Below are 25,445 nucleotides of genomic sequence, written 5' to 3'. Positions count from 1 at the left end.
GGAAATAAGTAAAACGTTAGGTACAGCCGTTTCCCAAGAATGCCTTGGACAACTCAACGGAAAAAAATTCTTGCATTCAGACCTATATTTTGAGAGCTGGTCATTTTAAATCTCTAGGGAGGTAAAGGTGGGGGGGGGGGGGGGGATTTGAAGACCTCAATTCAATCCAGTTTTAATCGTTAAACATGCCTGCTACCATCATCCCCAAGTGCAATTCCACCCAGTTTGAACACATTCACCTTCACATTTCTTAGGTTTAGAGTCAACTCAGCTCTCTTTATTCTGACCTTAATGGCCATCCTGTACATCTGCCTTTGACCCGTTGACGTTAAACTGTCTTCGAATTTTTACTTGAAGATATTTGAACAACTTGGACTCAAAACTGGCCTTCACCTAATTAGCTGTTATAGCTTTCATTCTCTTTGGATCACCTTTGTATTTGTAATGCTGTCTCACTCAAATGCTATACCAAGTACACCATGTACACGACTAGTAACAATCTGCACTGGGCTGTCCAGAATAATATATCCCCTTGTGCAGAGGGCCAAACGCGGAAGTACTATTAAAGTCGAAAGACCGAGGTACAGTATTAAAGACACAACTTCCAAAAGAGAGAAAAAGACACAAACACGTATATAAAAACTGAGTGTAATTTATTGATATGAATAATCTGCTATAAGAATGTCTGAAGTTGAAATAACACATGAATATGATTTCCCACCACAATGTCAAATGAGAAGTTACGAATTTGCTGAACAAGTTGTGATGGCTGGATTCAGGAGAGAACGGGTTATCGTTTAGAGGAGCTACACAACAAATCTGAAAGCATACCACTGTGTTGGGATACAGTATTAGACAGTAAAATAACTATATAATGGCTGAACAAGATTTAACAGTTGGCTTTCAGGAATGAACAGGGTAATCTCTTATAGCAGCTAAATGACAGTGAAAACATACATGACGGCTGTAATTCGATGTCAAGGCAGCTAAGTACTCAGCCCTGTGTAAGTAGCAACATACCTATTATCTGGCATCTCTTGATGTCTCCACTCCTAACATGCCTGAGTGCCTGCTATGTTTACAGTAAATTACAAAGAGAAAAGTAGTCTCAAGAACTGTTCCAATAATGGTACTAGTAACTAGCATTCCAGTGACAAATCAAGACCATGTTTCAAAAGGAGATGACATGTTGACATGTAGTTAGTCAACTTCACCCTCAACTGCTGACCATGTGGTCATCAATGTCAGCCTAAACGCTTTTAAGTCACAGATCAGGCCCAATGCTAGATAGTGGCAAAGGCTATGTTACTGGGTAAAACATTCGTCCAGCTGTTTGCATGAAATTATAACTAAATTACCTTTTATCAATAAATAACAATAAGTCAACGGCAAATGCAAATCCCAAAGAAAACATACCCTAATCATGACCTACAGTCCCATGCATACATATACTTTCACAAATAACTGCAGCTCCGCGTCTGATGTATAAAACAAAACAGTCATTATAAATGCTAGCAAGCAACTAATGCTTCCAATGTATGCTACAGATCTATTCTGAACTAATTAATCCACCAAACCACCGTAACAGCCGTAGGGATCAAAACCAAAGCTACTATACATGGCACCTAACCAGCTATACGGTTAGACTGACAGATAACGTAACTTATATACTGAGATTTGACAATGAAGTATTTAATAGCAATTATTTTGTCATACCAACTACATTTTAAGCCTGTTTCAAAGTCAGCAGCTCTTTAAAAATCACTGGGCCATTCTACACTTCATAACAAGATACCTTGGATGGAAATGTTCTGATAATAGCTCCACTTTTCTCTACTGTAATAATGTCTAATATTCGTGCAAGCATTGTAACTTCTTTTGTTAGCACGTCAAACTGCAACGTAAGACTGTGTTCTAACTTAACAACTTACTGCATAAATATTGCTCAACGTGTGCCTTATCAGCATAACCATTTCAAAAACACAACCTAATTGTACATACGCATGCAATACAGATTAAGTACTTCTACTATTCTGCTGGACCCTTAAACAGCACTCTTTCTGCAAGAACCACGTTATTTTTGTAACTAAAAAGAGTTAATTTCTCGTGCCTTTTGTCAGATTCTAAAGCAGTTCAAGAATCATTACACTTACACCACTGGATTGTTTTGAAAGTCAGCTGAAAATGTTCCAATGGCCTGCCGCTAGCAGATCCCCATCCTTCCAGTAGTATGCTCCTAGTGTACTACAACCAATCACATACCCTAAATAATCATAAATTTCGCCCAGGACTAACTTTTCTAACACTATTCATTTTAGACAGTAAATTACAAAGAGAAAAGTAGTCTCAAGAACTGAAAGGTGTTTTGATGTTTGTTTGGAACATGGGTAATTTAAGGTAACTTTCATCTGCTAGGAGTGTATTATACAAGGTTGTTGGCCATACATATATGGTGACCATCTAATCTCTTGCAATGTTCCCGACACATTCCACAGTTGAGTCAACGGTGGAATAAGGGGTGACAAATGGGATGCCGACAGACATTATTAAGTCATTTTGACACTATCTGTATACAAAATACCACGGCTATACAGGTGAATTTTCAAATAATAAATTACAAAAAAAAAGCATCATGCAAATAAATAAATTGCAATATTAATCATGAACAACTTAAATGTTATTCCCATTCACAGGAATACAAACAAAAATAAGTAAACCCATATCTGAAGGGCTTTTTGATACACCTTAACCTGTATGATCATCAGCCTGTTAACTTCTAAAATGTAATTTTAGGTACTGCACAGCAAACAAAGGCAACACTTACCAGAATGCACTCAAAACAATGAACAAGCCTTATGTTGCCCTAATGCCTACTGAAATGTAAATAGTTCTTGTCGCAGTCTTCTCATATATCCTCAGGGTGAAAAAGTATTTGAAAGATGTCATGATTACATTCATCATAGGCTTGCCTGGTTACTGGATGAAGTAAAAAGTGTAAGAAAGCTAAGTTCATTGCGGGGCGGGTCATCTAAGTTTTCTGTTACATGTATTCATGGCATTTGCCATTACTTAATCCTAATGAAATTTCTGAAACCTGAATTTTGCAAAAAGAGGCACAGCATTATTCTGTTTTCATTTAATATGAGGAATAAATAAATGTGGTATCAAATTAGAGGATGGGAGAGATATCAATATGGTGAATTTTGAGTACATGTGAACTATATTTATGATGCTGTAATCCTACACTTAACCAGTTTCATCTCCCTCTCAAAATCCTATCTCGAAAAAACAAACTCTCATGCTGCAATCAGTAAAGATTTATTATTGTACACAATGGAATGAAACTCCCAGAGCTGGGGCAGTTAAAAAACAATAATAACAAAAAACAAGCCAGGATAAGAATGGGTTCACAGGTATGCATCTGCTGAACACTGATTGCACAAAAAACATGTACAGGTGGTTTTAACTTTGTAACATAAAAATCTGGCCAAGAGTTGTTCTTTCCACATTTACGGAAAAAAAAAAAAAACATGAAGTACATGAAAACAGCACAAACCTGCTCACTGTTAACCCCCACAATATGGCATTTTTCTGCTACAGTTACATGTAATATCATCAGAATCTCAACCATGCCCAAAGCCATATCCTCCACCTGTTGTGTACATGTACATATTCACATAGTATAATGTATATACTGTAACACATATATACAAATCTAACCCATGCATGAGGATGAAGTCTCTCAATCTAGCTGACCTTCGAGGTCATCAACACATTTACACTTATCTTATCTTCCATCAACCCACAGTGACAGCTGTCTGACTTGTATATTCTGTACATGCATATGGACAGTAACATAAATTATTACACTGAGTTACAGAACATGTGTATAAGATGATAACTGGCATTTACTGATATTAGCCGTGATGCAATTTATGTTCTTAAGTATGAGGAACCCCATCAAGCCATGCCTGAATTTCTACCCTGGATGTTTCTGTAGAATCTTTTAGCTTTATAAGTGTAACAGGTTATGGCTGCATTAACATCTGCATCTTTACTTAAATACCTGTAAAAGTGTTCTTTCTGCTGAATTTTATCCAATATCACTGTCCTGTATATGATTAAAAATGTTTTCCATGTAACTGTGCTATTATGAGATGCAGATGAAATTAAAATAGATGAAAATATGGATTCCTTAAACTGTCAATTTTTAAAAACAAAATGAAATCTATAAATATGTAGTCTGTAACACATTTTCAGAAACCTTATCATTATTTACATGAATGAATTTTCTAAGATCTTAAAACGTAATGGTTTTACTCAGCCTGTCACATTCTCTGAGATTTCCTCAATACTCACCCCGAAAACAAGGCAGTATATACTATAGGGTGCACAAGTACAATTATCAATTCATAATGTAACTCATATACATTGTATGTACAGAAGAAACAAAATAAACTCATAGGAGTTAAAAAGTGACACCCTGATTCATAAGATAAACCTAGTTGAGATGATCAACAAAAGTCACAGCATGTAACAGACCAAGGCATAATGTATCGAGACAAAGGACGTACATAGGCAACCAACTTCACAGTATCAAAGGACAAGACTTGGAGGGTTTTCCCTGGTAAAATCAACAAAAACAAACAATATCAGCTTAACTATATCACAGGATAATTTTTGGTTAACACATGTAGGAAGGATGTGTCCTATGTACAAACTATGTACAATGACGGCTGAGGAGCCAGGGCATGGTTATGCTGGAGGTCAACCCATACACCATGGGGCTCTCCTAGCAATACTACTGCAACCCAAGTACAAGAAGGTGCTAGATATTTTCCTTGTAAGAACACTGAGAATTCTTTGTTGTAATCTGTTTCTTTATTCAGGCTACAGCTACATGTAGCAGCTGCTGTCAGGTTTTCATTTATTTAGAATATGTGACGATTCCTTTGCAGCCAGAAATCAGAAACCAAATTGGCTGTCCAAAATTGCGTCTATATTTTGAAGTATAGCTGTTGATTATTTGAGTCCGCTCCAAACGGAATTTTTCTGAAGGATAAAAATGGCTGAATATGTGACCAGGCACTGGCTGTCCTGTGTTTGCTTGTTGACTGAGGCAGGCAACTCACAGTTTACACATATATGTACACGTGGGAGGAGCAGCTTCTGTCGATTGTCAAAATATGAGAAACTCCACATGACAATGACAAATTATCTCCCTTTACTCCTTTTCTTCAGCATTATAGACACCTAACAGTGGAAAATGTTTTTAAGTCCAATTCAACAGGCGTTTTTTGTTTGTTTTAGAAATAGACCAACATTTTTGGGATTTTGTGAAGCTGACACATACATGAAATCCAATGGCGTATATGCAAGGTGAATCGGTCATCTTCCAGGCCTTTGGTAATGCCATTACAGGTGCTGTTTTTCACGCATAAAGCATCCGTATCAATTAAAACACACATGGCTGCTTCTCCATATGGTACAACTCCAGCATGAGTATGGGTGAGTCATTCAGAGAGTACAACCGGAAACAGGCTCCTAGAGGCATACCAATTGCACAATGTGCTGTTTTTCACGCGTAAAGCATCCGTATCAATTAAGACATGCATGGCTGCTTCTCCATATGGTACAGCTCCAGCATGAGTATGGGTGAGTCATTCAGAGAGTACAACCGAAAACAGGCTCCTAGAGGCATACCAATTGCACAATGTGCTGTTTTTCACGCGTAAAGCATCCGTATCAATTAAGACACACATGGCTGCTTCTCCATATGGTACAGCTCCAGCATGAGTATGGGTGAGTCATTCAGAGAGTACAACCGGGAACAGGCTCCTAGAGGCATACCAATTGCACAATGTGCTGTTTTTCACGCGTAAAGCATCCGTATCAATTAAGACATGCATGGCTGCTTCTCCATATGGTACAGCTCCAGCATGAGTATGGGTGAGTCATTCAGAGAGTACAACCGGAAACAGGCTCCTAGAGGCATACCAATTGCACAATGGTAGCTGGCTACTAGCATTCCAATTCTATTCACCAAGCATTCCACTAGCATTCACCTAGCCTCCGACTGCTGGCAGAGCTGAAGGTGCAGAATCAAAGCTGAGGCTGGTGGATAAGATGATCAGCCAATCGGCACATTCTCTCTGTCAGCCACAATCATTTCACTGCCTCAGCACAGGCAAACCACTATCAGGCCAGTGGTTTCACTATTGGGTTGCCTCCACAGAAATTTTTAGCCTGGTTTGTACTCTTTAAGTTCACAATCCCTGAATCATGTATTTAAAGCAGAATTCCAATCTTCCAGTAATATACAGCTTTATTCTGCTGCCTTGAACGCCATCTTAAAATCAGTCTGTCAAGAGCTTGGTATTAACAGAATTTGATCTATGTACAAAAATCTGCCTAAGTTTTGTCACTGTCCTGTGCCCACCTTAGCAATCAGTTCATCACATATCGATGTCAGCTCTTCGTTTTCCTTCACCTGGAATAAAGAAACATGACCATTAAGAGACTGGAGATTAAAATGGAGATTTAAAAGACTGAATGGTGTAAGTAAGTCAACCCCATAACCGTATGGTTAGGCCAAAGATTCCAAAATATTGGTATTTCCAGGAAAGGTGTATAGGTTACATGTACAAAGACAATGTAGTGGTCAGTATAGTGTCAGTATATAGACCTTACCATGCTAATAGTGTTGGGTTTTGATGACATCACACATACTTCTGTATTAAGGATTTATCTGTACAAACATGAATGTCTACTGGTGTTAATCAGATCTCACGAAAGTAATCCATTAAAAAAGGATGAAAATTATGTGAGACCATCATACCTTTACATCAATATCATCTAGATTGTAAAAGATCATCTTATGACTCAAATACTTCAGAGTGTGAAAAAAATAAAAAATAAAATTAAGTGTAAGTTACCTCATATACAAATAGATGTACATATACATGTGTATACATCTGCCATTGGTCTACTTGAAATTACTTATCGCCTATTGCAGTGAATAGGCTCTTTTTTTGGTATTTTGACATGGCTGATAAACTCACAAATTTAACTGGAAGACTTGTATGACTTTTTAGTTTTATAAAATCTTTAAACCGACCTCTATAATCAACTACTATTAATGTCCCCTGGGTGTCCCATGGGTGACCCCAGCTTACCCACACAGGTGAGCGGGATTAGACTGTAAGACAGATTAAACGCTGTAAGACACAAACTCTACCAGTGATTTTCCACACCTCTGTGTCAATGTCACAGACCCTTAGTTATAATACACAGGATTTACATGGCTCCATGACAGGAAAACAGAGCACCTCAGCAACTTGCTTTGCCACATGGGAGATCCACTAAAGTTGAGGCAGGTATGAATATGAATCCGGGGGTGGGACAGGTGGGGAGCTGGTTGGGGATGGGGAGCTGGTTGGGGATGGGGGTCTTCTGGCATTAAACTCTGCTTAGTCTGGGCACAGATATTTATGAACAGTAGTTTTAAAAACTGCAGATTTTGTAGATGCCAAGGCCAGACTTTACACAGAATTCTAAAAGTGTCAAAGTGCACAGTGCTTAAAATCTAGAAGATGAGGCACATAAACTTGCAATAAATCAATAAGCATTTTTCACCAAATATTTGCCTGTGAAGGAATGTTGTACATGGATGCAATTGAGATCATCGTCGTTGATATTAATCTTCCTTGAGTTGACAACACAAAGGAAGTGTGCACATGTATGGCCAACACCCGAACAGGGTGGAGGGAAAAAGAAGATTTGCTTGAAGTCGAGGATGGCTTTTGAAATTTCTGTGAAAAAGTGGGCTGGTCTAGAATAAGCTAACCCATGCTTACAACCTGCTCGCTGTTTACTGTTTACTACAAAAAAAAAAAAAAAAAAAAAAAAAAAATGCGAGAGGAGAAGTCAGTGGCATGTCAGGTGAAGTCTAGCCTCAAATCATCTATGTAAAGCTGATGTTAGAATTCAGCAGGGCTAGGCAATGCGCAGGACACACTGACATATCACATGTCTCACATACAATGTGCAATGTCAAAAGTTTACAATGGAACCGGCTCAGAAACATTCAGCTGAAGATGTGAAAACGTGCATGTAAGTACTGAGCCATGAGAAGGGCTTAGACGCCCAACTTTATTGATCGAAATAACATGGAAAATTCCCAGAGCTAAACTATATGTAGGGCAACCCCTGATTCTAACATGTTGCTATAAACACCTAGGAATACATTAATTCCTAACTGTCTACATAACAGACCAGTGCCATAAACATGGTATAAAGTAGGCCATTGCTTCTACACACCCAAACTACAGCTAATTCAACATTTTCTAAAAATTCCCGACCACTAACAGAAATGATTGTATCTTGCAATAGCTAACAATCTGAACTCTTACATACTGCATGTATGTGATTTTTAATTCCTAAAATAAACAAAATGCACTAAAAGGCGATATTTCATAAATTTATATGGATTCTTACGAACATAAACAATCACCTTGCATCAGATACAACTGTGTCTTAAGTAAAAACTGGATTTTAGCCTACAATATCATTGTCTTAGCATGACTGACCGTGGTCATTGCTTTAGCCAACTAAATAAACTGACTGAACAAATGATCCTGATGCTACCCATGGACAAATATTTCCTCAAAAAGTGTCTCAAAACAGAGAACTAATCCTGCACTAACTTTTAAGAAAGTTTGGTGTAGAATACTTAAAGGGAAAATACTGTACACATTTCTGAAGCACTGACACCAGTTTAAATGCAGAGACAGCTAGAAATTTAAGTACTGTAAATCTTTAACCTTTTCAACCTCTAGAGCACTTTTTTCAGTGGAATTCATGCATAAGTTTATTTTGAAAATGACACTAAAATGATTTGTTTGTGTCAGTAAAGATGTAAGCTTCATAAAACTGTGTAAATTATTTCTGCACATCTTAAAGTCATACCAAATATTATCACAGAGGTCATTGAAAAGGTTGAAGAATTAAGGTAATCACCCACTGAAAGGACTTCATTAATATCATTTTTAAAGATTTTTTTTATTAATATAAACATGTCATTAAACTCTTGTATTGTACGGTGAACACAATAGACAACTTTGATGGTGTTAGATATGATGATGTCTTCATGGAATTCATGCATTCCCAGTATTAAGTTAACTATTTACTCACAGACAAATTCAAAAATGCTGTTACATCTATAAAAATATGATTCGAGATAAGCTTTCCATTTGTGTCATGTGATGAAAATTGTTTTGCCTGTATATATGTGCCAATCCTGGGAATTACATTACCTTAGTCTCCAGGGTTTTCTCCAAACTTTTCACCTGCAGGTCCTTCTTCCTGACAACAGCTTCTAGCCCTGGCCACCTCTGACGAGCTATTCTTTCTCACCTTTTCAATCTCCTGGTTTGCTCTGTACAAGACATGATCAGGATTATATCAAAAACATTATTAGATTTTTCCTCAAGTTTTCAAAAATATATACTTTGTGGTGATAAGTTGTTGAATAATTTATTTTATTAATGGAGTCACTTTTTCCGCACATTGACGATTTGGGACCACACCAATCCGACCATTATTCTCTTGTAATGTAAAAGCAGTACGTGAGCAGCTTATCCACGGATTGTCATCGCACAGGCAGGATTAAACAACAGACTAAAGAGCTTGGACCCAAGTTACTTTAGAAGGGGAAGGGTTTCTCATTTTAAAAGGGCGAAATATCTAATAATGGATATACCCTATATGTTGTAGTATCACCTTTGTTATTACACTTTTGTGTTCATACATTTGTATGATTAACCCTCACCTTTTTTTCGTATTATTAAAGCGAAAATGTTTCTAAAGTATAATTAGCCGATTGCGGGGTAAAGTTAGAACTCAATGTACAATGTGTCATGTTCTTAAAAAGGTGCATAGCGCAATTAATACCGCCCTTAAAATGTAATTTTGACGTGTTTCTACTCACAGATCTAACTTTTCTTCAGCCTGATTCTTCAGAGCCTGAAACCTCTGCTCTGCTCCTTTTAACTTTCCCTGATAGTCTTGGATGCTCTTCTTTAAAATCTCTTCATTCTGTGAACAGAACATATGAATTATGTCTTACAGGTACATCTGTGTTAAAAGTGTCGGAAAGCACAGTGCAAAACACACATGAAAAACACATGTACACGAATTGTCAATAAGTGTTGTGCATGGATGAATAGAATAATCCACACTTTAAAATATTTTAATGTGTAACAATACCGTAACAAAATAATGTTCTTTATACAATCTCAGTACACACTTTCAAATATAATGATACTGCTATCTGGTATATATCATATGCCCATCTGTTCCTAGGCATCCAATGCAAGCCATCTGATACTAAGTTTTGTATCAGATGATGACATCAGCACTCCTTCTAGGATTACTTTGAACTCCCTGTCCTTGTCTGCACCCTTTACTGGGGAAACCCCTGAACTATATTTGATTTATTTGATTAGATTGGTTTTTTACGCCGTACTCAAGAATATTTCACTTATACAATGGCAACCGGCAATATGGTGGGTGGAAACCGGGAAGAGCCCACTACAATCTGCACTACCGTTGCTGACAGACGGCCAGAGAGGAAGCCAGCATGAGCTGGACTTGAACTCACAGCGACCGCATTGGTGACAGAGAACTATATTTGAGATGTGCTACACTGACAAACATACAAGCAATAAAATATCACCGGCGAACCTGCAAATTCTTTCTAAGCTGAAATTTCAGCGGTAATTTTTTTTATTTTTATTCAAGTTAGTTCAGCAATATTCCATTTTGACATTTGATTTGTTTGTGTTGTTACTGTGAATCAGATTTTGATGTAATTAACCTCCGAGGTGATGCCAGCACTGTTTCTGGGGATCCCGAGTGGCGTAGGGATACTGAATGCAAACGTATTTGTTCAAAACTATGGTTATTCATCAGGCATCATTAAGTGGAAAATTTTGGACTATTTTCAAATAAGTCTCAATCAGTTTTAATATCTGCATTCACTTTTATTCGCCTAATTTAATATTTATTACAAGCTATGTTTGTTTGCGGGTTTACGAGTGATGTGATCAGGCACTTCGGCACCATGGTTGAACTTGTAAGTTTGCCAAATCATTCTCGTTGATTTCGCTGAATAAAAGAGGTATAGGACATACAAATCAACAAGACTGAGCGCGCTCCACACAGATGTATCGACATCTTGTTGTCTGAGGTCGGGCTGTTGTACAACTCGATGCTGATACAACATCTCAGATCACGCAATGTCATGATAATCTCCATAAACCACATTTCACACAATGAGCGCATTTGAGTACACATGGTTAATGATAGAAGAAAAGGGACAGAACTACTTCGGACAAAATTCTGGGGTTACACTAGTTACTGCCCTTACCTCCAATTTAGTTGAGCTACATGTACATGTGGAAGTTGTTTCACTTCACAAAATTTTTGCTTGTGTATACATAATTCACTCGTAATAATTACCTTCTTAAAACCATCTACAACTGTTTTTATCTTCTCATATCTCCTGTGTAAATCGGAGAAGGCTGATTCTACTGACCTCAAATCTTCTACAGCCTGGAAGGTAATATATATACATCATTTGTTAAACCCATGGTAGTCAGCCACAATAACATTCCACGTTACACAACAATCTTTTCCTAGACATTCATCAAACTACATGTATGTTTTCATATCCTACTAATTTGTGGTATTGCAAATCATTAAATAAATCAAACTATTTTCACCACACACTTTGCCTATCTTATGCAAGAAAAAAAACACAAGTAAACATCCTTAATTTAATCTTAAAGTAGCAAATCTGTTTGCAGTTCTGAATGTACAACTGTATAATGATGTGATTCTTCAGAATTCGCTGTCTATTTTCACACAATATTAAAATTAGCAAGAATTGTTCAATATTTTCACGTCTACATTAGTTTCCCACCTGATCTCTGTCTTTAATTATTTCTCCCAAAGAATCCTTGGATTCAGATGAGGATTTCTCCTTATCAGCTAGATAATTAAAAAACAAAACATACAACATTATAACAATTAGAATTTTTAAATCAGTACAAAATCTTACAAAGTTAAAATAGTCTGAATTTGCTTTCACTACTAAGATGATGTCAGTCAGCTGAAATGTGTCTTATACTGACAACTGAGGAGTTTGAGACTGTTACACAGTAAATTACATCTTATTAACATATTGCATGTATTGACATCATTGGTTACAAAAGCTGAATCCGCATTATTTATAAACTACTTACCCACAAGTTGTGAAATGGTCTTCTCATAATCACTCACGATAGACCTACAAATAAATAAAGACATCAAACACAAGCACAATTATATTTCAATACTGGATAGTCTGTAGGCAATCAGCAGAACAATGTCATACAAAGCCTTTGTTGAAAATATAATCACAGTATGTATTCCACCCAACAGAAATTTTATGAAAATTATCTCATTTGCATTACACTTTAAAATCAGGACATAAATTCACATCTAATGTATAAATAGTTCAGCAATAGCGTATCACTGATCAATTTATGATCAAACCCTTACTTCATGTTCTCATGGGCAGCTTTGATCTTTTCTACTTGATCTCTGAGATTTGAAGCTTCCTTCTCCCTATCACCAACTTTTTTGCACCATTCTTTTTCTTTACTGAGTAGTCTCCCCTGAAACTCCAGTTCCAAATCTCTCCGAAGTTTGTTCATGTCATGCTGAGTGTACTTTAACATCTATAAAAGCAAATGGTATTTTGATATGATGACCAGGAGAACAACCAGGGAACATTGTTCAGTTCATTTCAACATGCACACAAATGAGCAGTGTTTCTTGATTTCTATTGTAACAAGATGTATAAACTTTAGACTCAAAATAATTAAGGCAAATTGTACAGACTTCAATTTTTTTCAGTCATGGAAAGTCTATCGATCAAGGTTTGTTAAAGGTTTTTCAATGAAAACAAAAAATGTCTTTTGTCCTTCGTGTATTAAAAATACACATTAATTGTTTTTCACCATTTTTCAAGAATGTCTATTCCATTACATGCTGAAAACTATACAGTTCAGGTATTATCTTCATTTTTTGTCCAGCGGATGAGAGCAATATTTTGTGTCATGTTAAATGAAAGTCTCACATCTACTAGGTCATCCTCTCCACCAGGGCCTGACTTGGGGGGTGACGCAGTACAGGCACTCCCAGCATGACCACTGTCAGCCTAAAAACAAACATAACAGAAGTCAGGAGATATACAACAGTTTTGGAACATTCAAGATAGCTACTGCATAAAAATTACATTTGCATTTATCTTCACTTTGGGGTCTAAATCAATGCAATCAGTATACTAATACCTGATATATTGTTTACACACTACAGACATGTGTATTAAATTGTATAACCGAAGATCAGTCCAGACATTTTTTTAAACTCCAGCTTCACAATTACATATTAATTAAAATAAAAATCACAAAACTAAACTCTTTGCTTTGTTATTTAGATACAAGTAGATTTTTACAAATTGGAGGGTATCAGTTATTATGAAAGCAAACAATAGTAAGAAAAGCACTAATGGCATGACAGCCCAGTATGAACAAACTGGCTACCCTTCATCGCTACAGGTTTCAAAAAAAGGCTCCTGTCAATTCTACTACAACTTCGTCATTTTAAACACATTTAAATGTACATGTACATACTGTACATGTCAGCAAAACAGACATTACATGTAAATGTATGGGTGCATCCAACCATTCATATACATGTAGTACATCATCAGCTTGTAAATCTGTAGAGTTTATTGCGCCAAACTAACCAATTTGTTTTGGTTAGTGTGGCATGGAGTATAGAGATGCAAGATGCAATGATGCAGAAAAACACTACATTTATCAATTCACAGATCAATCATACGATTGGCTGCATGGAACTGTGCATGTTTTACTTTGAATCTAATAATGATATACTTCCAAATCAAGAAATATTAATATTTTGCACATGTATGTACATTACAAGGCTTCAATCAGTACAATGTCTCTGTGTCTTTGCAACACCTAATTAAAACATGGGAAAGATATGGAAAAATAAAAACCAAAACTGTATATACTGTAAGAGACAACCTGATTTACCACAGTTTGAGGCTGAGTTCCCCCTCCCCCAACCTCCCGCACCTCCCCCTAAACAGTCAAGTCATAATCTGATCTACCTATGCTTATTTTCAACTGAACAACTCTGATAAGTTATTTCATTACCATGAAAACTGTGGAAACTGGACAATTAAGGAAAGTTCATTTATCACAAATATATCCTTCCATATCACCTATAATGCATCCACAAATCACAGGACCATTAGTTTTTGTGCATCCAGTCATTCAAAACCGTGGAAGAAAACATTAGTAAACACACAGAGAAACGAGAAGAACAAATCTGTCAATAATCTCTGCCAGAACCTGTTGTGGAAAGGAAAAGAATTATCCACTTCAGAATATCAAAAACATATCCTTTTACAGCACCTCTATCTCATTTCTACATCCACAAACCAATAGGTCCTTGTGCATCCAGCCATTCAATAAAAAGGCAAATGTGACATAGAATGTTAGTAAACACACACAAATGTTCAGAAAATCACAATTCGGAAACTGAAGAACATGTGTCACCTAAAACACCTGAAAATAAAATCTGTACACTGATCACATGCTATTTAAATCTACCGTGCCAACGTGTTAGGAGAGCACACAGGCTGACATGTCTGATCACCAATGTGCATCATTTTCAGGACCTTCTGAAGTTTCCTTCTGAAGAAAGGAGAGTAAAAACACCTTGTTATTAAGAAAGGCATCCAGTGTCTAGTCTAGGCAACACAGGCCCTTCCCATGAATTCCATGCAATGAACTAGTGAGATCATCAAAGCCGCATCCCAGAACGAGCAATGGGCAAGATGCAGACAGTGGCCTGCAGCATATACGTACATCCTGGTCTAACTCCTGACTACTACCCCGAGCCTCACGGTCCTCGTACTCCAGCGGGTGACCCTCGGGGTAGTCCTGCGCCGCTGACCAGCCCGTGAACACGTCTACAGAGTCCTGAGACATTGTCGAGTCCTCCATCTCTTTGAACGTGTTCACCTGGTCGAACCACGAGTCGCTCATGACTGGTGGAACTTCAGGGATGGAGAACTGACGGCGCAGCTCTGATTCGTCAATGTCCTTAATACAGGCAGGAGAATAAGGGTCATGAAATTCCACCCAACATGTCTGAAATACCTCTGATCCTCCCTCAATCAAAACCACATAAAACTTCAAGACTTTAAAATCTCTAAATTCTGTTATTTCAAAACATGATCGACAACTTACCCAGTGAGAACAGTGTATAATTATATGTACACTGCTAATCTCAACCTAAAGATCTGTGACAGTAATATAGGGCAGAGAAATTTCAACAAACCAAAGCCTGCAATACTGTAAACTGGGAAAGAAATACTGTAAAGTTCTACAGTGGTACTGTATGGTTACTGCATGTACACGTATCAACTGTAACAGGCAAGACTCTGTGACAAGATCTACAGATCTACAGGCTTTGCCATATATGTGCATGTATGTCAAGATACTGTATCCAAAAGTCTGATGCAATGTTTTCATCAATAATGAACCTTTCCAATGAAAAACATTTTTGTTACATGAAATGCAATTCCATGTTTTTGAGTATTAACATGAGCACCAACAATTTCACATCTTTTCCTGTGACATATAAGGTTGGACATTAATTCTGCAATGCTCACCAGTTCTAAAATCCTTATCACACCTGATGTCTCCCTCACCTTTTCTCCTGCGTTAGGAGTCCTGCTGTAGATCTGATCCACCTCTCTGGCTCCGCCCACTTCCTCTGTGCCCGCCACATGCTGCTCCAGCCGCTTAACAGCCGGGTGCTTGCCTGCTTTGGGCGTGCCTTTCTTTACCGGAGGGGTGTTCATTTGCAACAGATCATCCCTGTCAACACGTGACAAATGACAGTTTAAAACAACATCAGATTTGGCATTGAAAAATTCAAATTAAGACCGTCTCCTTTCTTCTTCGTTTTTTCGCATGTATATCTACAGTATGGTCAACAATATTATTTATTTATTTATTTGATTGGTGTTTTACGCCGTACTCAAGAATATTTCACTTATACGACAGCGGCCAGCATTATGGTGGGTGGAAACCGGGCACAGCCCGGGGGAAACCCACGACCATCCGCAGGTTGCTGGAAGACCTTCCCACATACGGCCGGAGAGGAAGCCAGCATGAGCTGGACTTGAACTCACAGCAACTGCATTGGTGAGAGGCTCCTGGGTCATTACGCTGCACTAGCGCGCTAACCGACTGAGCCACGGAGGCCCCCCTTCAACAATATTAAAGCTGTTTTCTGAAATATGGATATGTACTATAAGCTGACACAGCACTGATCCCCCGATGAATCATGCACAATTATCACAATTTTTTTTCTATTTTATAATGGTGATCAGTAATGTGCTTGCATTATTTTAATTATGTTCTTTCCAAGTCGCTTAAAAAAATTCCATAGCCCCTGGCAGATCATATCCAAAAATTTAATGTAAAGCAGTTCTATCAACAGCCGTGGCATAATTTTTTTTCTCTTCAGATGATTGTTTACAGAAATTAAATGGAATAAATACTTGCCATTAAATTCACTGTTAATATATGTATTTTCCTTAAAGGTGAACAGCAAACATATTACATTTCCTACTCCAATTTATCCAGCACTACTTGTCATTCATTATGTTAAATTATTCTACTATTTTGTATGGCTTATGTGAAATTCATAAGATATATCTGACCAGAAGAAAACCATACAAATCTGAAGATCCTGCCTAATTTAAAGAAGAATAAAACACCATGGCTTGCCTCCCCTCAGACCATCATGAAATGTTGTGGCCCTCTCTCATTCATCTGGATGTTCAGTATGTCACTGAAACTTTGGCATTTTATGACATGCAACTGACACAGGCCACTACAATGTCATGGTCTACAGAGCCACAAACTACAAAGCCACACTTTGCATGTCTTACATATATTTTTATATAAAGTTTATATGAAAGAAAATTTGATGACTTATTTTCACTACAAAATCTGCCGTAGTCAAATGCCATTGTAGGAGTGGCCTATTGACAACAGCTCTGTAAAAGTCAATGGCTGTGCAATTAACCTTTCGAATTAACCTTTTTGCCAAGAAAACAGCTTTAAAAAGCAGCCTTGATAAAGAACCTGATATGAAACAATAGGGAATGTTCCTGTAAATAATTAATAACCATATTAACTTAGATAATTAAAATTACATGTATACACTGCAACAACAACTTGGGAAATCATCTATTTGAGGAAGCAAGATGTTTTCATATATATGCAAGGATTATCTTAGTAATGAAACAATAATTCATCAGATCACTGTTGTTTCATTTATGGTTGCTCTGCATTTTGCATGCACATTCACCCACCTGTCTTCAAATTCACAGTCCTCCATTTCTGACACGACCTTGTTCATACACAAACACGACTATCAATCAACTGAACATGTACATACACATACACACTGGAGATGTATAGGTATTGCATGTAGGTTTACATCTCTGCTATATCCACAATGGATCCTCTGCCACAGCTCATCACAAGCTGTTTCACTCAAAGCTTGCTGTTCATGGCACAGGCGTATCAATCCTCATTGGATATTCACTTACATGTTCGTCTATTAGATTATCAGAGAGCCTGGTTTGTAGACAGGATGTGCAGTTTATGGGACGTACACATATATCCTTCTGACCATTACATGTACCCTAACAGTTTACACCCTGCACTTAGATTCAATGCATTACAGGCCCATACTGCAGCTTTACTTCATGAATACAGGCATGTCAGTACTGGTTTGGTCATTGGGAACAATAGTGTAACCTCAAACCACTGGGCATAATGTGGGGACATAATGTCAGGTTTATAATACATGTACATGTATGTGACTGTGAGGCAATTTGTATTATAGCCAACAGGCTTATCTTACAGTACTGAACATCCAGGCCGGTCCACTAAATACTACACAATTATAATCATTTATAATATGTACTGATGACCTTATGCACATGAATCTGTCAAAAGCCCGTCGCTTCCTGGTATTAAGGGAATACTCTTAGGTACTAAATTCTCCTCATACACTAGCTACATGTACATGTATCACTACAGAGTAACATCTGGGTAAAAGCATGCCTACAAGAGAAAAGTCGTTTTTGAAGGTTAATGACCTGGAGTGTAATTATAGACTACAGGCTACAATGGCTGTCACACTTACTCCAGAGTAAATATTTGATTCTTATTTCTAGCATCTGTATGTGGGGAAAAATCATACTGTCAACACGATGACATTCATGTGTATTTTAGATGAATCAGATCTTCGATCACCTGATGTGGTATGATGGAAAACCTAAAGACCTATATTCTAGAGTCATTCTCCGCAAGTCTTATATATACATCAATGTATACTTATATATACTTCCTCATATACAGTTCTCTGAGCAATGGTTAATGGAATCAATACTTATCCACTATACATACACATATAAGACAACCAGATCACACTGAAACGCTGCACAAGAAAATGTACATTCACACCCATATACCACGAGGATTTTCTTTAAGTCCACATACATAAGTATCTATTGATGTACATGTACCCACTACCCCGGCCAAAGCATGTCATGTAACAGCATGTCTTCCATCATTACTCTTAAGTACAATGTACAATAACATACCTGTTGTGTTAGGCCACACAATAATCCAGGCTATCTCAAATGCACATGCATACATTCATCACTAGAGCCTACTATGAACTATAATTGGTATCCTTATTTATTGTGATACAGGCTTGAAGGAAAATGAGGTACATGTACATATATACCTGTATTACCAACAAAGAAAACTTGACCATTTTTCTGGGAGGGCTATATAAATTTGGTCTTGTATTCCATTTTGTTGGATGCCATACAAGAATATCTACATGTACAATTGCTGTCAGGTTTACATGAGATGAAAACCAGTTAAAACCTACATGATATCACCACACATTGCTTACACCAATATATGTAAATCTACATGTTTCTTACGAACATCCAACCACCTGACAGGCTGAAACAGAATTTGACAGTCTGACCTAACTGGTCAAGGGCTAGCTGACTTACACAATGGCCCATTAAAGGACCTGCCTGAATACTGTATAAAATGTTACATAAGCTTACCCCTGTCCGTCCAGTGCAGGCGCCTCTATCACTTTCTCCTTTGATTTACCTGAAAAATAAAAACACAATGATCGTTACTGTTTCAGCATGCAGACTTACCCGCTTACATTCATGTAAGTTGATCGCGCTAGTCATAATGTTCATTGTCAACATTTCTGCATTTTTTTACTAATGCTCATGCATGGAAAAGAGGTAAATCTAAGACATGGATATGCCCGCAAGATGAAATTTTAGCTTCAGTTTCCCACATAACGTAAATCTTCTTTAGTTCCTTGTCATGAATCCCTTAATCAACATGTTAATAATATACATGAATAATCTATTATATTTTTATAAAATGATACAAGGGTATATTTTTAAATACGTACAAAATACATTATCAATTTCTGAAAGTAAGTAGTGTGATAATCTGTCATGTACAGTGCACAATCCATGTATTCACTTCTCTTTCTACAGTGTGACGTAAAACACCATTCAAATAAATTTATTTATTTAGCTGATTGGTGTTTTACGCCATACTCAAGAATATTTCACTCACATGATGGCAGCCAGCATTATGGTGGATGGAAACTGGGCCAATCAAATAAATAAATGTATTCATTTCACTATACGATTCATTAGCATGGATACAATAAATAAAGCAGCCACGCGGGAGGATTATAGGCTGATCATTTACATAATAAATCTAAGGGATATGATATATGAGAAGAAAGTATTGCCCAACTATACATTGTAGTTCTGGGTTTATACGTATACATGGACATCATGATGTTCACCAGACAAAGGGCTGTCATGAGCTCTGAGGTACAAGCAGATGTGCATGTACTATTGCATGAGTAAGTATGGGTGTCTAAGTACCATGTATTCACATAAATATACAACTCTATCTCTGAAGCCTTAGATCATAATATAATGGCAATACCATACAAGGTATTATCTAGAGTGACCTCAGTGTTGTAACGAAGAAATACCGCTGCATCTTGCACATGTACATCAATACAACGGCCATTATACAAGCATCCTAGACCAAATACACACTTACTAGGCTAATGTATATGCAGAATAAATTATTAAATTGATTATGCCTGTATGTGAATGCTTACATGTATACTTGTATAAGATAAGAACATACTGGGTTTGAGGATGATGCATACATACCCTAGAGGTCAACAGATGAGTGGTGGAGTATATGACCATTTGTACAATGAGGCTGCCAATACCATACAGAGTCTGCTGACACAGTATAAAAGCCCATCCTTACTACACACTAATCACTACCAGCTGGGAGATTAAACTTCATCACTTGGCCTGAATGATATGCAGTTTCAGGACCAGTCTATTTGGTGTACAGAAAACTCAATGGTCAGCAACCAGCGCTGTGGCTCCATGCGTGTACCAAGCTACAGTGAATCTATATGATAAAATTCCATGCTCTATCACTATGTAGTATGCACATGCATGAACAGAGCATTATGTAGTCTGGTTGATAGAACCACAAGGTGACCACATGAACCAATATAGCACCAGCCTTCCCAATTTTGAAATGAACTATACATGTGAAGGTATGGGAACCCCAGTTTGTACCTGACGATATGCCATTCAACAATGACCACTGATCTAGTTATCACTTCAACAAAAGTATGTTAAGAAACTCACAACAATTACAACAAATATTTCCACGCATCTTGCAAATATGCTTTTAAATACATCACTTAGTATCCATGTAAGTGTATTTTTATCCACTATAAATCAAAACTACTGCCCAGCTGTGACTTTACAGAAGAATACAAGCAAATCTAATTCCAGCCCTATATTAACTACCATCCCTTAAAGCTAAAGCAAATTAGTTGCATGTTATATGTATATCTAGTTATAAAGCCAGACAGAGGTAGACAGCTGATGCTATCAGGCTATGACAAATTCACAGTCTTACCAATTCCATATCACCTGAGAATAAATTAATGCAAGGTATGGATAGGTCCTTCAAGCATATCTTGTTACTGTTTAATCCAACCAGCATTCCCCATTTAACCTACATGTGACTGTTCGTGACAGCATATGGTTAAACTGGATCAACGCCACACGTCATTAAAAATGCATAATTAATCAGAATAATTCTGGATACAAGACAATACAGGCCTACATTTACCATAGGTAGAATCATCCTGACATCATACACATCAGCACTGGCATGGAATTAAAGTGGTAATAATCTCCCTGCCTTCAGTGATGGTATAAGCCTTGATACCAGCACTACTTGACAAGCGGTAATGGTACCAGCTTTACCGTCTCTGCATGAGGACTGATCTATCCAGTCAGCAAGCGCTCCAGCCCGCATGATCTGCGAGACTGACTGAGGGCACAGTGAACCACGAATCCCTATCTAGGGCGTATATTGATCCACAAAATCGATGCTTCGAAATGTATGTACTCTCTAGGAACCCAACACCTTCCAGGTCTGATGAGTTGATTGGGACACTGCTGCGCTGTACGTCAACATGTGAACTAAAGCTGTCCATGACTAATTGAGCAGTTTAATGATTATTTACTTTCCATGTACAATTACTTTATGTAGGGTGTGCAGCGATGAAGGAATTTTCATGTCAGGATGGGAAAATTCCATTAAAAGCTAGAAAGATAGCACAACAGGCATGCATACATGCAAGATAAACGGGTATGTGGTTGGAGAATTTTCATGAACTAGAAAGGTTGATGTTAGGGATCATGACTTCATTGTACACTGAATCTAATTACACATGTCAAATTTGCATTCAATGTACAGAATTAGCCTTTAAGATAAGACACAAGATAATTCAATTGCTGCACAACTTGTCTACTGAATGGTAAAGTGTGACAAGATAGGGAAGACAGAGCTGGAGATAAGATATTGTCAACCAGTTGGTGGGGTGGGGCACTGTTTACCTTAGCAACCACGTCATTCAATAAAAGAAACAAGGAAAGCTCTGAGAGCTAATTCATATAGAGTTGCAATTTTTTTTTTGTAAATGTATAAACAACAGAGCAATATGTCACCGTTGGCAATGAGATTAGTTCACAAGGAAGAATGATTAAAAGAAATGAACTGTCAAGTTGTCAACATATGAGATAGAAAACAAATCTTTAAAAAAGCCTTTATATCATATGGACTAAAAAAATATTAACCTCTATATATTCCAGGATAATTTACATGTCCATGTTCAGAGATTCATATCCATATAAAGCTTTCAGGTATAATATTAATACATTAATAATCATTTTAATACAACAAAACATTTCAGTTATTTCACTCTTCAAAATCACAATAGTGATCGAGCCAGACCACTTGAGCAACAATAGATCTAATTGTTGTAGGTTCATAGTACCTCATATGTAGGGTGATCCAGGGCAGGGTGACCAGAACAGGGATATCTATGTGTTACCAAGGGGGCTAGGGAGAATTTATCTGCTGAGCTCATGTAGTAATGCGATGAAATGCCATACAATGTATCTGATATACCAGTCTTAACACAGTCTTCTCCTGTCACAAACAGTAGATGTAGTTAAAACGCATTTTCAAACATGCATCCAGCTGTTTCGTTGTCACAATTAGTTAGTAAACAAACGGATCCGGTACACACATGCTGACAGTATTATACAACATATGCTTCATAGATACAGAAAAGAAGTCTGCTGGTGTTTATTTTGGTACTGATAAATGAGGTCACTAAGGAAATAGTAACAACTGTGTGATGAAACACCACAAGTGGCTTCTGTTCACAGTCAGACATTAGTCTGGCTCTTCCCCCATACCAGCAGGTACACTGTATGTATATATCTGTTATGAACTGAGTAAGCAACATCTACTGTAGTTGACTGATATAGACATAAGTCGAGAGATTCTTTTTTCCAGATCTGTGCACATGTCTCCACACCTGATTAGATAATAACAGTGATTGGACAGCCACTTAAGAATAGTCTCAATCACGGCCATGTGTCATGACATGTGAGATATATATTCGGCAGAAATGCATGTCGGTTTTGCTCTCTATTAGACAGAACAAACATATATCACATACCATCTCCAATTTTCAAGTTCTCATTCAAAATAGAATAAACTACATTGTATTATTATTCCTTATAATTTAAGCATTAGGAAATGATGACCCTTGACAAAATTTCCGGAATCCATGCAGTTTACACAACCCTATATAATACAGTCAGGAGGTTGGTGAATAGTGGTTTTACCACTGAAAAAAAAAACCCAATCAAATAAACAAATGAAATGGTGTAAAAGGGTGCCAATCAATGGCTCTCTGGAGGTCTTTGGCAAATGGGGGTTGCATGTTTGAATTTACATACAGCTGTCATTGGGTCATTAACATCAGGGGGTTTGTCAGGTGTCTGGCCAGGTACACATTCATTAGGTTTACATATTTGTCCAGTTTTAAAATACCAAAAATAAACATGAGCTTCATTATATAAAAACACATGCAAGCGAAATACTCCTCAGTACAGTGCATAAACACAACAAAGAAAATATACACAAATAAATCACACCATGACTCCCTGTTGTGTATGATATAAAAGGCTGCTTAAACACAGCTTTGTACCCTTTCATAAATCAGTGATAACACTGCATATGACCCACTCTGAGGTCATCAGTAACAGCATGTTCAAATGCACTTATTTCAATGGGAGTCACAAACAATGACATACTTCAAATATCAAAAAGTTTGCTTATGTCATATTTATGTACATGGATCATCGTTAATATTTACAAAGCATGATTTATCTGTTGTAGTTTTTACTATTTATTTATTTTAATAGCTTATTACTCTCAAGAATAATGTACTAGCTTCTATGAAAATGGTCAGGCTTACAAATGCAGCGCACATCATTGGCAGAGGTTGCTGGAAGCACTGCCCTTCAACAGGTAACTGAGTCCAACACTTAAAAAATCTGAGCCAGCAGGGAGCCAAATTTTTCATAAAAAATATTTACATACAAGCTTTGTAAATATTGTGAAGTGACCTACCTTCAGTCTCCACCACTGATGAATTACTCTGACCCATGATCAATATAAGATTTGTTTCTTCAGACCTATAATTTACCAGTTGATTATAAACTGACTTGATGTTGTGAGAACAGTGTCTCAGAGATGTTCGTTACACCTCATTAGGTATAAAATCACAGGTATGTATAATCCACAGGAGTATTAGTCACATCTAATACGTGTAGACAGTCCCAGCTTGCTGTGTATCAAGGTTAAGCTACATGTATCTGTCAGCTTCGCAGTATCTTATATACATGTGCACATATACACGTATGTACATCTACGTAGTTATAGGCCCAAACAGAAACCTGAACAGAGAACACATGTTCATGAGTGCAGATCGTCCACATGTCACAGATTTTCCTGCAGAAAAACTGAAACTGGCTTGAAGCTGAATCAGATTATAGTCAATCTGTCCACCATACTTCCTCCACTCAACACACAAAGATTTTCAGAGGACTTCCCGCCCAGGAAAAGCTAACTGAACTTGATGCCTACTTGTATGTAAGCTTTGGCTAGATGGTGCCTTTAGTGTATTCAGCAAATTACAACAACAACAAGGCCTGGAATGTCTGGGATGTGGTCTGATGGAGGTATGAATGCAGTGAGATGGATAGGCTACATGTAGTTGCCCTTCTCAACCTGACAATGTGCCAACATAGGTGTACGGTGTTATGCATATCAGCCATACCTGAATCAAACTACAGCTACATACATGTACAAACTTCCAACTGACAAACACAAAACAATATCTGCATGAGGCTGCTTTCATAGCACTATAAAGTATAACACTTTATAGTGTGGCATTCTACTACTGGGAAGAAATGTAATCAAAGCAGCATCTTTAATGACACACGTACATGTTTAAAATTAATACCCTATTTTCTTCTAATTTTTAGGAAACATCAGTAATGCTGAAAGCAAAGAATTACATTTCGCTCTCAGTTTTTTGGGGAAAGTAATGGTATGAATATGTTGGTCATTTGATGTACTAACCATGTGAAAAAAGAAACTAAATATTCCTGATACAATTACAAGTATAGTGTTTAAAAAGAACATACCAAGCATCCCAAAAATTAGAAGAATTAGGGTACTTTT

The 25,445-nt window shown here is 37.3% G+C and overlaps 1 protein-coding gene across 2 annotated transcripts in view; it reads right to left on the bottom strand.

Moving 5' to 3' along the window:
* Positions 1-4,724: 4,724 nt before the first annotated feature.
* LOC135469359 (transforming acidic coiled-coil-containing protein 3-like) overlaps positions 4,725-25,445 on the bottom strand; it is a 35,838-nt gene continuing 15,117 nt past the window's right edge. The window contains exons 7-17 of one of the 2 annotated variants that reach the window (XM_064747989.1): positions 19,316-19,364; positions 15,854-16,022; positions 15,006-15,242; positions 13,184-13,264; positions 12,604-12,782; positions 12,306-12,349; positions 11,984-12,051; positions 11,521-11,613; positions 9,989-10,095; positions 9,315-9,436; positions 4,725-6,490 (exon numbers count right to left, since the gene is read on the bottom strand). In XM_064747989.1, the coding sequence (XP_064604059.1) occupies positions 9,316-9,436; positions 9,989-10,095; positions 11,521-11,613; positions 11,984-12,051; positions 12,306-12,349; positions 12,604-12,782; positions 13,184-13,264; positions 15,006-15,242; positions 15,854-16,022; positions 19,316-19,364 (1,148 nt within the window). In that variant the 3' untranslated portion in view covers positions 4,725-6,490; position 9,315. The remainder of the gene's footprint in view (positions 6,491-9,314; positions 9,437-9,988; positions 10,096-11,520; positions 11,614-11,983; positions 12,052-12,305; positions 12,350-12,603; positions 12,783-13,183; positions 13,265-15,005; positions 15,243-15,853; positions 16,023-19,315; positions 19,365-25,445) is intronic. The other variant, XM_064747990.1, reaches the window with a different exon arrangement.

The sequence above is a fragment of the Liolophura sinensis genome, chromosome 6 (assembly GCF_032854445.1).
Source record: "Liolophura sinensis isolate JHLJ2023 chromosome 6, CUHK_Ljap_v2, whole genome shotgun sequence".
NCBI classification, from domain to species: Eukaryota; Metazoa; Mollusca; class Polyplacophora; order Chitonida; family Chitonidae; genus Liolophura; species Liolophura sinensis.
Note: the sequence above shows the minus strand (reverse complement) of the source record. Positions and strands in the feature narration are given on the sequence as shown.